General features: G+C 48.8%; 1 protein-coding gene across 4 annotated transcripts in view; it reads left to right on the forward strand.

The window, feature by feature from the left end:
- Window positions 1-13,743, forward strand: part of ZNF451 (zinc finger protein 451) — a 776,596-nt gene that overhangs the window by 75,111 nt on the left and 687,742 nt on the right. For all 4 annotated transcript variants that reach the window (XM_078647977.1, XM_078647979.1, XM_078647978.1 and 1 more), the window contains exon 3: window positions 8,679-8,804. In XM_078647977.1, the coding sequence (XP_078504103.1) occupies window positions 8,679-8,804 (126 nt within the window). The remainder of the gene's footprint in view (window positions 1-8,678; window positions 8,805-13,743) is intronic.

Here is a 13,743-nt window from a genome sequence, read left to right on the forward strand (position 1 = left end):
CTCACTCACCCACCCTCACCCTCCCACACCCACACACCCCACACTCACCCCCACCTCACCCCTCCTCCCTCACCCCCTCCACCTACCCTCACTCACCCACACTCACCTCACTCACCCTCACCTCACCTCTCCCTCACCCTCCCCCTCACTCACCCTCCCTCCCCTCCCACCCACACCCACCCCACCCACCCTCAACTCACCCTCACCCACCCTCCACTCACCTCACTCCACCTCCCTCACCCTCACCACCCCTCACTCACCACACCTCACACCTCACCCTCACCCCTCACCCCCTTCACCCTCACTCACCTCACTCTCACCTCACTCACCCTCACTCACTCACCCTCACTCACTCACCCTCACTCACCACCCTCACTCACCCTCACTCACCCTCACCCTCACTCCCTCACCCTCACTCACCCTCACTCACCCTCACTCACCCTCACTCACCTCCCTCACCCTCACTCACCCTCACTCACTCACTCACTCACTCCCTCACTCACCCTCACTCACCCTCACTCACCCTCACTCACTCACTCACCCTCACTCACTCACTCACCCTCACTCACTCACTCTCACTCACTCCACCCTCACTCACTCACCCTCACTCACTCACCCTCACTCACTCACCCTCACTCACCCTCACTCACCCTCACTCACCCTCACTCACCCTCACTCACTCACCCTCACTCACCTCACCCCCCTCACTCACTCACCCTCACTCACTCACCCTCACTCACTCACTCCTCACTCACTCACCCTCACTCACTCACCCTCACTCACTCACCCTCACCTCACTCACTCACCCTCACTCACTCACCTCACTCTCACCCTCACTCACTCCCTCACTCACCCCTCACTCACCCTCACTCACCCCTCACTCACCCTCACTCACTCCCTCACTCACCCTCCCCTCACTCACTCACCTCACTCACTCCCCCTCACTCACCCTCACTCACCCTCACTCACCCTCACTCACTCACCCTCACTCACCCTCACTCACTCACCCTCACTCACCCTCCCTCACTCACCCTCCCTCACTCACCCTCCCTCACTCACTCACCCTCACTCACACACCCTCACTCACTCACCCTCACTCTCACTCACCCTCACTCACTCACCCTCACTCACTCACCCTCACTCACTCACCCTCACTCACTCACCCTCACTCACCTCCCCCTCACTCACCCTCACTCACCCTCACTCACCCTCACTCACCCTCACTCACCCTCACTCACCCTCACTCACTCACTCACCCTCACTCACTCACTCACCCTCACTCACTCACCCTCACTCACTCACCCTCACTCACTCACCCTCACTCACTCACCCTCACTCACCCTCACTCACCCTCACTCACCCTCACTCACTCACTCACCCTCACTCACTCACTCACCCTCACTCACTCACTCACCCTCACTCACTCACCCTCACTCACTCACCCTCACTCACTCACCCTCACTCACTCACCCTCACTCACTCACCCTCACTCACTCACCCTCACCCTCACTCACTCACCCTCACTCACCCTCACTCACCCTCACTCACCCTCACTCACCCTCACTCACCCTCACTCACCCTCACTCACCCTCACTCACCCTCACTCACCCTCACTCACTCACTCACCCTCACTCACTCACCCTCACTCACTCACCCTCACTCACCCTCACTCACTCACCCTCACTCACCCTCACTCACCCTCACTCACTCACTCACCCTCACTCACTCACTCACCCTCACTCACTCACCCTCACTCACCCTCACTCACTCACCCTCACTCACCCTCACTCACTCACCCTCACTCACTCACCCTCACTCACTCACCCTTACTCACTCACCCTTACTCACTCACCCTCACTCACCCACCCTCACTCACTCACCTCACTCACTCACCCTCACTCACCCTCACTCACTCACCCTCACTCACCCTCACTCACCCTCACTCACTCACCCTCACTCACTCACCCTCACTCACTCACTCACCCTCACTCACTCACTCACCCTCACTCACTCACCCTCACTCACTCACCCTCACTCACTCACCCTCACTCACTCACCCTCACTCACTCACCCTCACTCACTCACCCTCACTCACCCTCACTCACCCTCACTCACCCTCCCTCACTCACCCTCCCTCACTCACCCTCACTCACTCACCCTCACTCACCCTCACTCACCCTCACTCACCCTCACTCACCCTCACTCACCCTCACTCACCCTCACTCACCCTCACTCACCCTCACTCACCCTCACTCACTCACCCACCCTCACTCACCCTCACTCACTCACCCTCACTCACTCACCCTCACTCACTCACCCTCACTCACTCACCCTCACTCACTCACCCTCACTCACTCACCCTTACTCACTCACCCTCACTCACCCACCCTCACTCACTCACCCTCACTCACTCACCCTCACTCACCCTCACTCACTCACCCTCACTCACCCTCACTCACCCTCACTCACCCTCACTCACTCACTCACCCTCACTCACTCACTCACCCTCACTCACTCACTCACCCTCACTCACTCACCCTCACTCACTCACCCTCACTCACTCACCCTCACTCACTCACCCTCACTCACTCACCCTCACTCACTCACCCTCACTCACTCACCCTCACCCTCACTCACTCACCCTCACTCACCCTCACTCACTCACCCTCACTCACTCACCCTCACTCACTCACCCTCACTCACTCACCCTCACTCACTCACCCTCACTCACTCACCCTCACTCACCCTCACTCACCCTCACTCACCCTCACTCACCCTCACTCACCCTCACTCACCCTCACTCACTCACTCACCCTCACTCACTCACTCACCCTCACTCACTCACTCACCCTCACTCACTCACCCTCACTCACTCACCCTCACTCACTCACCCTCACTCACTCACCCTCACTCACTCACCCTCACCCTCACTCACTCACCCTCACTCACCCTCACTCACCCTCACTCACCCTCACTCACCCTCACTCACCCTCACTCACCCTCACTCACCCTCACTCACCCTCACTCACCCTCACTCACTCACTCACCCTCACTCACTCACCCTCACTCACTCACCCTCACTCACCCTCACTCACTCACCCTCACTCACCCTCACTCACCCTCACTCACTCACTCACCCTCACTCACTCACTCACCCTCACTCACTCACCCTCACTCACCCTCACTCACTCACCCTCACTCACCCTCACTCACTCACCCTCACTCACTCACCCTCACTCACTCACCCTTACTCACTCACCCTTACTCACTCACCCTCACTCACCCACCCTCACTCACTCACCCTCACTCACTCACCCTCACTCACCCTCACTCACTCACCCTCACTCACCCTCACTCACCCTCACTCACTCACCCTCACTCACTCACCCTCACTCACTCACCCTCACTCACTCACCCTCACTCACTCACCCTCACTCACTCACCCTCACTCACTCACCCTCACTCACTCACCCTCACTCACTCACCCTCACTCACTCACCCTCACTCACTCACCCTCACTCACTCTCACTCACCCTCACTCACCCTCACTCACTCACCCTCACTCCCTCACTCACTCACCCTCACTCACTCACCCTCACTCACTCACCCTCACTCACTCACCCTCACTCACTCACCCTCACTCACTCACCCTCACTCACTCACCCTCACTCACTCACCCTCACTCACTCACCCTCACTCACTCACCCTCACTCACTCACCCTCACTCACTCACCCTCACCCCTCACTCACTCACCCTCACTCACCCTCACTCACCCTCACTCACCCTCACTCACCCTCACTCACCCTCACTCACCCTCACTCACCCTCACTCACCCTCCCTCACTCACTCACCCTCACTCACCCACCCTCACTCACCCTCACTCACCCTCACTCACCCTCACTCACTCACCCTCACTCACCCTCACTCACCCTCACTCACTCACCCTCACTCACCCTCACTCACCCTCACTCACCCTCACTCACCCTCACTCACCCTCACTCACCCTCACTCACTCACCCTCACTCACCCTCACTCACTCACTCACCCACCCTCACTCACCCTCACTCACCCTCACTCACCCTCACTCACCCTCACTCACTCACTCACCCTCACTCACCCACCCTCACTCACCCTCACTCACCCTCACTCACCCTCACTCACTCACCCTCACTCACCCTCACTCACCCTCACTCACTCACCCTCACTCACCCTCACTCACCCTCACTCACCCTCACTCACCCTCACTCACCCTCACTCACCCTCACTCACCCTCACTCACCCTCACTCACTCACCCTCACTCACCCTCACTCACTCACTCACCCACCCTCACTCACCCTCACTCACCCTCACTCACCCTCCCTCACTCACTCACCCTCACTCACCCACCCTCACTCACCCTCACTCACCCTCACTCACCCTCACTCACTCACCCTCACTCACCCTCACTCACCCTCACTCACTCACCCTCACTCACCCTCACTCACCCTCACTCACCCTCACTCACCCTCACTCACCCTCACTCACCCTCACTCACTCACCCTCACTCACCCTCACTCACTCACTCACCCACCCTCACTCACCCTCACTCACCCTCACTCACCCTCACTCACTCACCCTCACTCACCCTCACTCACCCTCACCAGCATAGCATAACAAAACATAGCATAACAAAACCTAGCATAGCAAAACATAGGATAGCAAAGCATAGCATAACAACACAAAGCATAGGATAGCAAAACCTAGCATAGCAAAACATAGGATAGCAAAGCATAGCATAACAACACAAAGCATAGGATAGCAAAACAAAACCTAGCATAACAAAGCATAGCAAAATACAACAAAGCATAGCATAGCATAACAAAACACAACATAGCATAGCATCACAAAACATAGCAAAGCATAGCATAACAAAGCATAGCAAAACAAAACATTGCATAGTATAACAAACCATAGCATAGCAAAACATAGCAAAACACAACAAAGCATAGCATAGCATAACAACACAACAAAACAAAACATAGCATTGCAAAGCTTAGCATAACAAAACATAGCATAGCAAAACATAGCATAACAAAACATAGCAAAGCACAGCATAATAAAACACAGCAAAACATAGCATAGCATACCATAGCATAGCATAACAAAGCATAGCATAGCAAAGCACAACACAACATAGCATAGCATAACGAAACACAACAAAGCATAGCATAGCCTAACAGAACAAAGCATAGGATAGCAAAACTTAGCATAGCATAACAAAACAAAGCATAGGATAGCAAAACAAAACCGCATAGCACAACAAAACATAGCATAACATAACCAATCCAATCCAAAAATATTTTATTTTGTTCAAGGCCATAAAAGATACAATAAAAAGATTAAAAAGAAGCATAACAAAACATAGCACCTGCATGCCTTTAGTGAATTGCACTTTACTTATTGAATCTTGTCACCTCCCCACGACCTTGCTTGCGATTAATTTTAATTTAATATAGCCACTCCAATATGTCCGCCAAAATTGGTCCTTACCCCCACCAACATGGCCGCCATACTGCGGCACTTCCCCACACTAATATGGCCGGCGCGCTGACCTCTACCAAGCACGCCCACACCTTGGCGTTCCACGGCACGAATGTGCACCGGGATGTTCCTGCGAGTTCCATTGTGAACCTTAGGTAAGCGGGTTCTCTCTCTCTTATTTCCCCCCTTGGTTTAATCGCACAATATGGCCTTATGGAAGAGGTGTGGCGCCGCGGCCAGGGCGACTGACGCTGGTATCTGGGGATCACGGTTCGATCCCCGGCTCCGGCGGCAGATTAGCCCAGCACCATGTGACTCTGGGCAATAGCTTGCTTAATCTTCCTGACGGCCCCCAGCGCCTAGAGACCCTAACGGGTGATTGTGCGCTTTACAAATGTGGATTATTATTATTATTATTATGTGGAGCTTATATAGTGATACTATCTGTTCACAGGAGCTTGACTACAGCTATCGCGCTCCGTAGCAAAGGGCTGGGATCCCTTGAGTCCTTAGGTAAGCAGCTTGAATTGCCAACAGGTCACAACCACCCGCTCCATGCACCCTGGGACGCATTTTAAATCAATAATTATCCCAATCTTGGGTAACCACCTGGATCTACGATTTTAACCGCATGTCATATCGATCACCGCAATTCCAGCGGCAGCGCCCTGTGCCTAAACTCCCTGCTCTTATTATTATTGCGAGGTGTAACCGCATTGTGAGGTAAGCGTGTCTTCCAAGTAGCTCGCTTAATTTTTACCGATTGCGCAGGAGCCTGGCCAATTCGTAAATGACAATTGTCCGCTCCCCACAGGCTAATTCCAGCCCCCCTGTCATCCACTTACGCTGTGGACCATCTGCCTTAGGCTATGCGCCAACTTAATTTATAAGGTAAGCCATTCCAACTCAATATCTCTAGCTTTCCGGTAGTTACGTAAGCTAGCCCGTCTTAACTGTGGTTTCACTATTCATAGGCACTACACGCCTACCCTCGAACCAGCCGTACCTTCCCTTCTACTCTACTTTCCCTGGTTCCTCAACTGGAAATCAGACAACGTTCGAATCTGAAGTGCCTTCATGCCCATGTAATTACACCATTCCTGTATAGTTTTACCAGTAACTTGATTAGCCACCTTGGCGGCCGTTCATTCTCCTCATAATTGGATGCACCATCGTAGCATGCTTTAGGCACTGATACGGAATACGTGTTTTCACTACACATATTACCATCCAAGCATGTTTTGATCACTAAAGCGTCGTGGATGCGTGGCACAGGTTGCCTGACACTCTTCACTTGGCTGACCGACAGCACCCCAAGCATGGTATGTGAATGCCTTGGAACTAATTTTTGAGTATGACAGTGGATTAATTAATCCTTATATGTTCCCTCCCCTTCCTTCCTGTTATTGCAGGCCTTTTAATTCAGGCAATCAACAAAATGTCCTGATGATGATCCATTATTAAGGATTGGATCGAAACGCCGTCGACTTAATATGTGGTTAAACACCAGTTCACTATGATGTGCCAAAAATCATGTGTTTTCCACATATGTGAAGCAATTATACTACTAAGTTACCTTTTTGCTCCTGTTTCTGTAAATGCCTGAAATACCCTAGTTAAGTGTATTTTGTATTGTTTGTGCAGCACTGTGGATACAGGACTGTGTCCTACTGCTTTATTGTTGTTTGTTGGATTTAAATTATTTTACTATTGAATAAATTCTATAGTCCGGCTGGACTATCTGTTCATTATAGTGCATATTGTGGCCTATAATCATTGTAAGCGCTATTCTTCCTTGTCAAGGACCATTGTCCTTTGTTTAATTGATACCCCAGGTCCTTGCTTACTTAGTGGGTTCCCTTGTCCTTTAGTAATAGTTTGTATACACAGCAAGTGTTGTATTCTGGCACTGGATTGGCACCAGTTAAAATTTTGATGCGCTAAAAAATTCGGTTTTGATGAGTGCTGGGCCCACAACTCCCTAGAGTTCGAAGGGTACAATCACTCTAGCGGCAGAACTGAGTGATTTGCTCAAGCGCGCCGTCCATCATCCCCTTTGGTATCGCTTTGGTCGCCCTAAGTTGGCAGGGTATGCCCATACGTGGGTCTCTTGCTCACTTTGCCACTGGATTCAAGCTAGCCTGGCTGATGACGGCTGAATAGCCAGAAACCTGTCCCAGGATGCTTGGTTCCGGTCCAGGGAAGACCTGGCTTGGCAGTTCGAGCTGGACTGTTCCCATGAGGCACAGGATCAGACTGATTTGCATATGGCCATGTCTAAATTGGGCTGGTGGAGTGAGCTAAAAAATGATGATGGATTAAACCCAGATCAGTTGACTGGGGGTGAGTGTTTGATTTGCTCAAGTGCTCCGTCCTTCATCCCCTTTGGTATTGCGTGTATGTAAGTAACCACAAATGGAGAAATGCAGAACCGCACGATGACTGGAGTCATGCTGCTTGCTGGACAAAGGCTTCAGATTCCCCCCCCCCCCCTCCCCATCCCCCCTCCCCCCGTTGCGTACAAGGCTTCCAGGCACCCTGTTGGAGAATTTCTGAGGCAAAAGGCTCCACAGCAAAGGCTGCGTTTCAGGCGCTTGATACCTGTCGGCCACGGAGCATCAGGACCCTGAGAACAGCACACGGAGGAATATTCCCTCTATGGCTCGCCTCGCATCTGTGCTGTCCCGCAGCGTAAAGCAAGCAATAGTACAAAGAACAATCAAACAATGGCTAACACAATTGCCAGACACTTCTTGGAGAAATAAAGATTGAGAGCACTTATCTGCCTGCTGGAGCAGGCAAGAAAGAGGAGGTGTCAGAAGAGCGATGCCAAATGAGGACAGATATAGACTGATTGATCAAGTTTTGTAGTCCCTTTCCTGTTGGTTAATGTGAAAAGTGTTATTTTTCTCTAAACGTTGAAGTCTTCTTTAGATGAATATAGGACTGAAAGTTGAGCATAGTCCTCGCCTTTACTCCTGACATAGAATTCTGTTTACTTCTTCCATGTTGAAGAAATAGTTTTTTAATTGTCCCTTTAGTACTTTACTTTTCATGCTGCTGCCTGTTGGAATGTGTGCTCCACACTGTTAATGAAAGTTTCATCTTTTTTTAAACAGTTCCTCCGTAGTACCAACTTTTCTTTTTTAATTGCAGAGAAAAGTGAAATCTAAAGACTACATTGACCGGCAGAAGGATAGGGTTGCTTCCACTTTAGACCGTCTTGCACGCCATGTTGAGGTGGAAAAGAAGGAGCAGGAAGCACGGAATAGAAAGTTTTTGGTAAGGTACCTAAAATGCATGGCTGGTTTAAGTGTACAGTTTTTAAATGAAATGTTTGTTAGTGAAACTTGTGAAAATCTGAATTTATTTGAGTAAATGATCTAGCACTTTAAATAAGATTGTTTTTTCTCCCTCAAATAAGACTATTTGTCCTACCAATTATGCTTGTATGAAGGGCACCCTATATGACCTGAGCATTCTGAAGACATATACATACATACACTTCTGAAAAGGTAAGGTAAGGGATTTCCATAAATGCGCTATGCAGTTGGTTAAACCACTGCAGCCCCAGTTCCTTCAAAATAAGATACATACTTGCTAACAGAACCACCACTGATATGGTGTCCTATGGTAGATAAACTGGCCAAAATGTTTCCCTAATCATCACTACCAAACATAGTAATGAAACAAGCATTTGCAATGCAATAGGTCTCGCATTAGGAAAGTTTGAGCTATTTGTCTTGTAAATGACACATTTTTTATTTGTGTGTTGGTTTTGAAAATAGCGAAATTAATAGCTTTGTCAATTACAATGCCAATAGTTATAACTTTCACAAATGTGACACCTATAGCATTTGTAATGCAACATGTTTTGTATTTACGTGACTTAGATGTATTGCTATTACAAATAACAATGGCTTTTATTTTTTTTAAATAATTAATACTTAAATAACAGTTATTGTAATTTATAATGGCAATAGCTTAAACTTTTGTAAATAACATGCCTTGGGAGGAATGCAACAAATGAGCTGCAGCAATGCAAGCACCATCCTACGGTTGTGCATGGCTGCAGTGGCAGCCTCTATTGCGGTCTCTCTTCTGCTGGTTGGGTTTTGAACTGCGGTCTCTTTTCTTCTCTGAGGACTATCAGCACAATTTGTAAAGGGTACCTTAGAGGTTTTTATAGGGTAAAGCTAGATGAAACATTACATTACTGAAATAATTGTAAAATTATAGCAAGCTGAATCAATGTCAGACGCCTTTTAATTGCTCATATCAGGGACAACTCTCAAGAAACACATTTTATGTCCACTTTATATTCTGCTGCACCTACACATTTTAGATTGCCCTCTGTGACTTGCGGGGAAGGACCTTCGTCTTTTCCAAAATAAAGCACATTTGGTAACTAAGCAACGAATAACCGCTTTGAGCTTAAAAGCAGAAGAAATTATTTTTTACACACTTGTGAATGTTTTAACTTACCTGCCAATAGCCAGTTCCATTTTTTACTCCAGTGGTAAATAAGTGTGATGTGTTATTGAAGACATTTCATGTTCCCTGAAAAAGTCTTTCTCGGTTCTTAAATCTCCCTTTATTTAGACACAGAGTTAAGAAGGTTCGACGTTGTTTGAGCAAAGAAGGAAGTAGGCTTTCCATTGTTCATTGATTGACAGACACCACCTTTAAATGCGTTAATAAGCGTGCAGTCTGCACTTCAAAGACTGCTGTCATTCCTATACATACCACCCAGACATTTCTACACATTTGTAACCTCAGTTTTTTTGCTCATCTTAAGAGCCCTTTAGGCAACATCTTGTTAAAGTGAGAGGCTTCGAATATTTTAATTTCCGAGCCGAATTATTTAAAAGCGCTCCTTGATAAAGGACTACTCCAGTCCGAAATGCATTGGAGCATTTGTTGAACTACTGTTGATTCATAATGAACACAGCGTGATGTAACGCTTGACTGTACACTTTTGTGAATCCACTAAATACAAACGATGATGAAACTTTGAACCCATCTTCTTGAACTATTTTCGATTGAACCCATATTTGAGTCAGGCCTTCCTGAACATTTACAAGTGTGCCTATCATACAGGGATGCGCTTACGTACCCACGTAGCGCACTCATCTTCAGACTCTAACCATTTGAGCCACACTTCTCCACATACAAGAAGCATGGCTCTGTGAGCTGGCAGATAATGTGCCGGCAGAAGGCAGTTTTTCTTCTGCCTTTTTTCTTCTCAGGAGCCCTACTGTTGGGGTGATTTAGAGTGAATATTTATTGCTATTCTGTCAGAACGCTGGGTCTGTGTTCTGAAAAATGACATGTTGGTGCTTTGATCTCTTTGACATACGTGTATGCAATGGTAATGTGCATTTACATATGATAATCCCATAAAGGCTTCTCACCATGGCAACACCAACCAACACACGCCATGTCTGTGAATCATCAGACCAATCATATTTATTTTCCGCGTTATAATGAATTTGTTTTTCAGTGCATAAATACCTCTACACTCTATCTAGTGCACATTTGTCGAAAAGTCTTCTTTCGGGTGAGTGACTATTGTTTTGGGTTCAGCTAGATAATATGCAAAAAAGAAATTAACTCGTATAATGAAAGCCAAAAACGAATTTCACTTACCCTAAAGATCTTTCTGTGTATCAAATATTCTATTGGCTTATCATATTGCATGAGTCTTACGGGTGGTAAATGGCCTTTCTAGTTTAAAAGTTATGACAGCTTTGTACTTCTGTTTACCCCCTTCGTAAGAAAAAATAAAACACACATCGCACATCGATGACGTCACGTGTTTTTTTAGATGCCTTGCCTAAACATCGTAATGGTGCTGCGCAGCCCGGTCCAAACAACATTTCAGGAAGGATGACAACTTGCACCCTTCATCGAAGGCACTCAGCACATTTCCCAGAATCCTTCTGGCCCGTGTAAGCACCCATCCAATGCAGGACTATCAACCCCTGTCGGCAGATCTTTCAAACTAGAGAGGTACCGGCGTTGATTCACAAAGCATTTTATGCAGCGAAGTGTAACGCAGGTGCGCAAACAGCAACTCCGAGAACGTAACTTTTACATTTAGGAATTGAACTTCTGAATGCTGCAATAATAACAGTGTTACTGCTGGGTGGGGCACACTGAAAAACAGGAGAAGACTCACAAACTCAGAAGATTGTCGGTATCCACATAAATGCAGATTTGCTTCTGTTAAAGCATCATTTCCACCGGCGGTCGTTGGGAACGAACACCCTCATGTATATTACAAGGTTTACAATCCCGGGCGGAAGTCAGGCAGGCCGGTGGCAGGACGTGAAGACACACCGGAAGCCCGGGCGGGCTCCCGTGAGGCGAGAGAGCCTCGCACGCACAGAAGGAAGAGACCGCCGCCGCCTGCAACGAGCCCTCGCCTGGAGACGAGTACCGGTGAGTGGGGGCCTTTGCTGAGCTGCGAGGGCGGGGGGCATGTGTGTGTGCGTGGGGCGGCGGGGGGCTCTGTATGTGTGTGAGCGTGTGTGTATGTGTCTTGGAGTCTGTGTGTATGCGTGCGTGTGTGTATGCGTGTGTGTATGTGTCTTGGAGTCTGTGTGTGCCTGCGTGTGTGCCTGCCTGTGCCTGCGTGTGTGCCTGCCTGTGTGCCTGCCTGTGTGCCTGCCTGTGTGTGTGCCTGCGTGTGCATGTGTTGTGAACAGCCGGCCGGGATCGGAGCGCAGGGGGAGGGGGGGAATGTGTGTGCGTGCGTCTGTCTGTGTGTGTGTGTGTTGTGTGTGCCTGCGTGTGTGCCTGCCTGTGCCTGCGTGTGTGCCTGCCTGTGTGCCTGCCTGTGTGCCTGCCTGTGCCTGCGTGTGTGCCTGCGTGTGCATGTGTTGTGAACAGCCGGCCGGGATCGGAGCGCGTGACCTGATCCGATTCCGGCCGGCTGCGTGCGCGTGACAGTCTGTTGTCTCTGCCTAGTCCTTGAACGGGAAAAGGACTAAAATGATTACAATAGATCGCTTTGCGACAGCAGGGGCTTTCGCCCCTGCATCGCAGGCGCGACCTAAAAAGGCTTGGTCTTTCAGTACTCTACATCCCTTCTGTTTCCCTGCCTCATGATTTTTTATAAACATGCAGCCTCAACATAATGGAGCCCCATATGGTTTGCCTTCCACTTCAGCCTTTAGTCTGAGTGTATAAATGCACCCCCAATTTCAAATAGAGCTCCCCTCGAACTTACCAGGATTTGAATTTTGGAACATAATTGTGACTTAAAAAACAAATCCCTTTTATCGTGGGTCTGCCCTCCATATTCTCTCTCACATGCAAGGCTGCAATGTAACAAGAACCTTACAAAGACCATAAACTTCAATTTTCAAACTGTGTAGAGTACCACCGATAACCTTTTGATTTGTTGTCAGACCGGTGATGGAGGCCACTGTACATTGCTGGAACTCAGTACATTTCAGCATCCTCTTTCTAATGGGCTATCGAGCTCCAAAATACAGTTGTGCTTTCAACACCATGCACTTTCCTTAATACTTCAACATCTCTCTTTGCTGCGATCTTTAGCCAGGTCTCAAATGCTGTGCTCTTGGTGGACAGATTATCACACTTTGATTCTATGAGTGCATTGGGTTTCTCTTTTTACTTTTTTTTTTTGTATTTATTTTTATTAATTATAAAAACAAGTAAGGCATAAACAAATACAGAGTGCTGGTACGGGTGCGAGGCCAGACAGTGAAAAGAGAAAGATCAACTTTACATGTAGGGGGGGGGGGTGGATACATAGGGGCAAACAATAAATCAAAGTTACAATCAGTGAAAACAGGGCTAGGGAGACATCGGAGCATCAATGTTATCCATCATTGGGGGAGTGTAGAGATCTCCACGGTAGGCGTTCCACTGTCCCCATACACTCTGCCATTTGCGTGGACGGCCCCGGGCCACATACAGTTTTTTCACGAAACATGCACCAGTCCATGTTTTCCTTCCAAAGTTCGACCTGAGGTGGTCTTTGCGAACCCCACAATTGTGCAATATCACGTTTTGCTATCATGGCACCCAGGGTCGCCCATTGAGTTTGGGCCACATTGTAATCCGTGGGCTCCCAGACGTTCAAAAGACAGCGTCTAGCTTCCGGTAGGAGGGAGACACCTGTGACTTCCTCCATCACTTTATATACTCCATTCCAATAAGCAACATCCTCCGGACATTCCCAAAGAAT

This window comes from Lissotriton helveticus, chromosome 6, assembly GCF_964261635.1.
Source record: "Lissotriton helveticus chromosome 6, aLisHel1.1, whole genome shotgun sequence".
Lineage (NCBI taxonomy): Eukaryota > Metazoa > Chordata > Amphibia > Caudata > Salamandridae > Lissotriton > Lissotriton helveticus.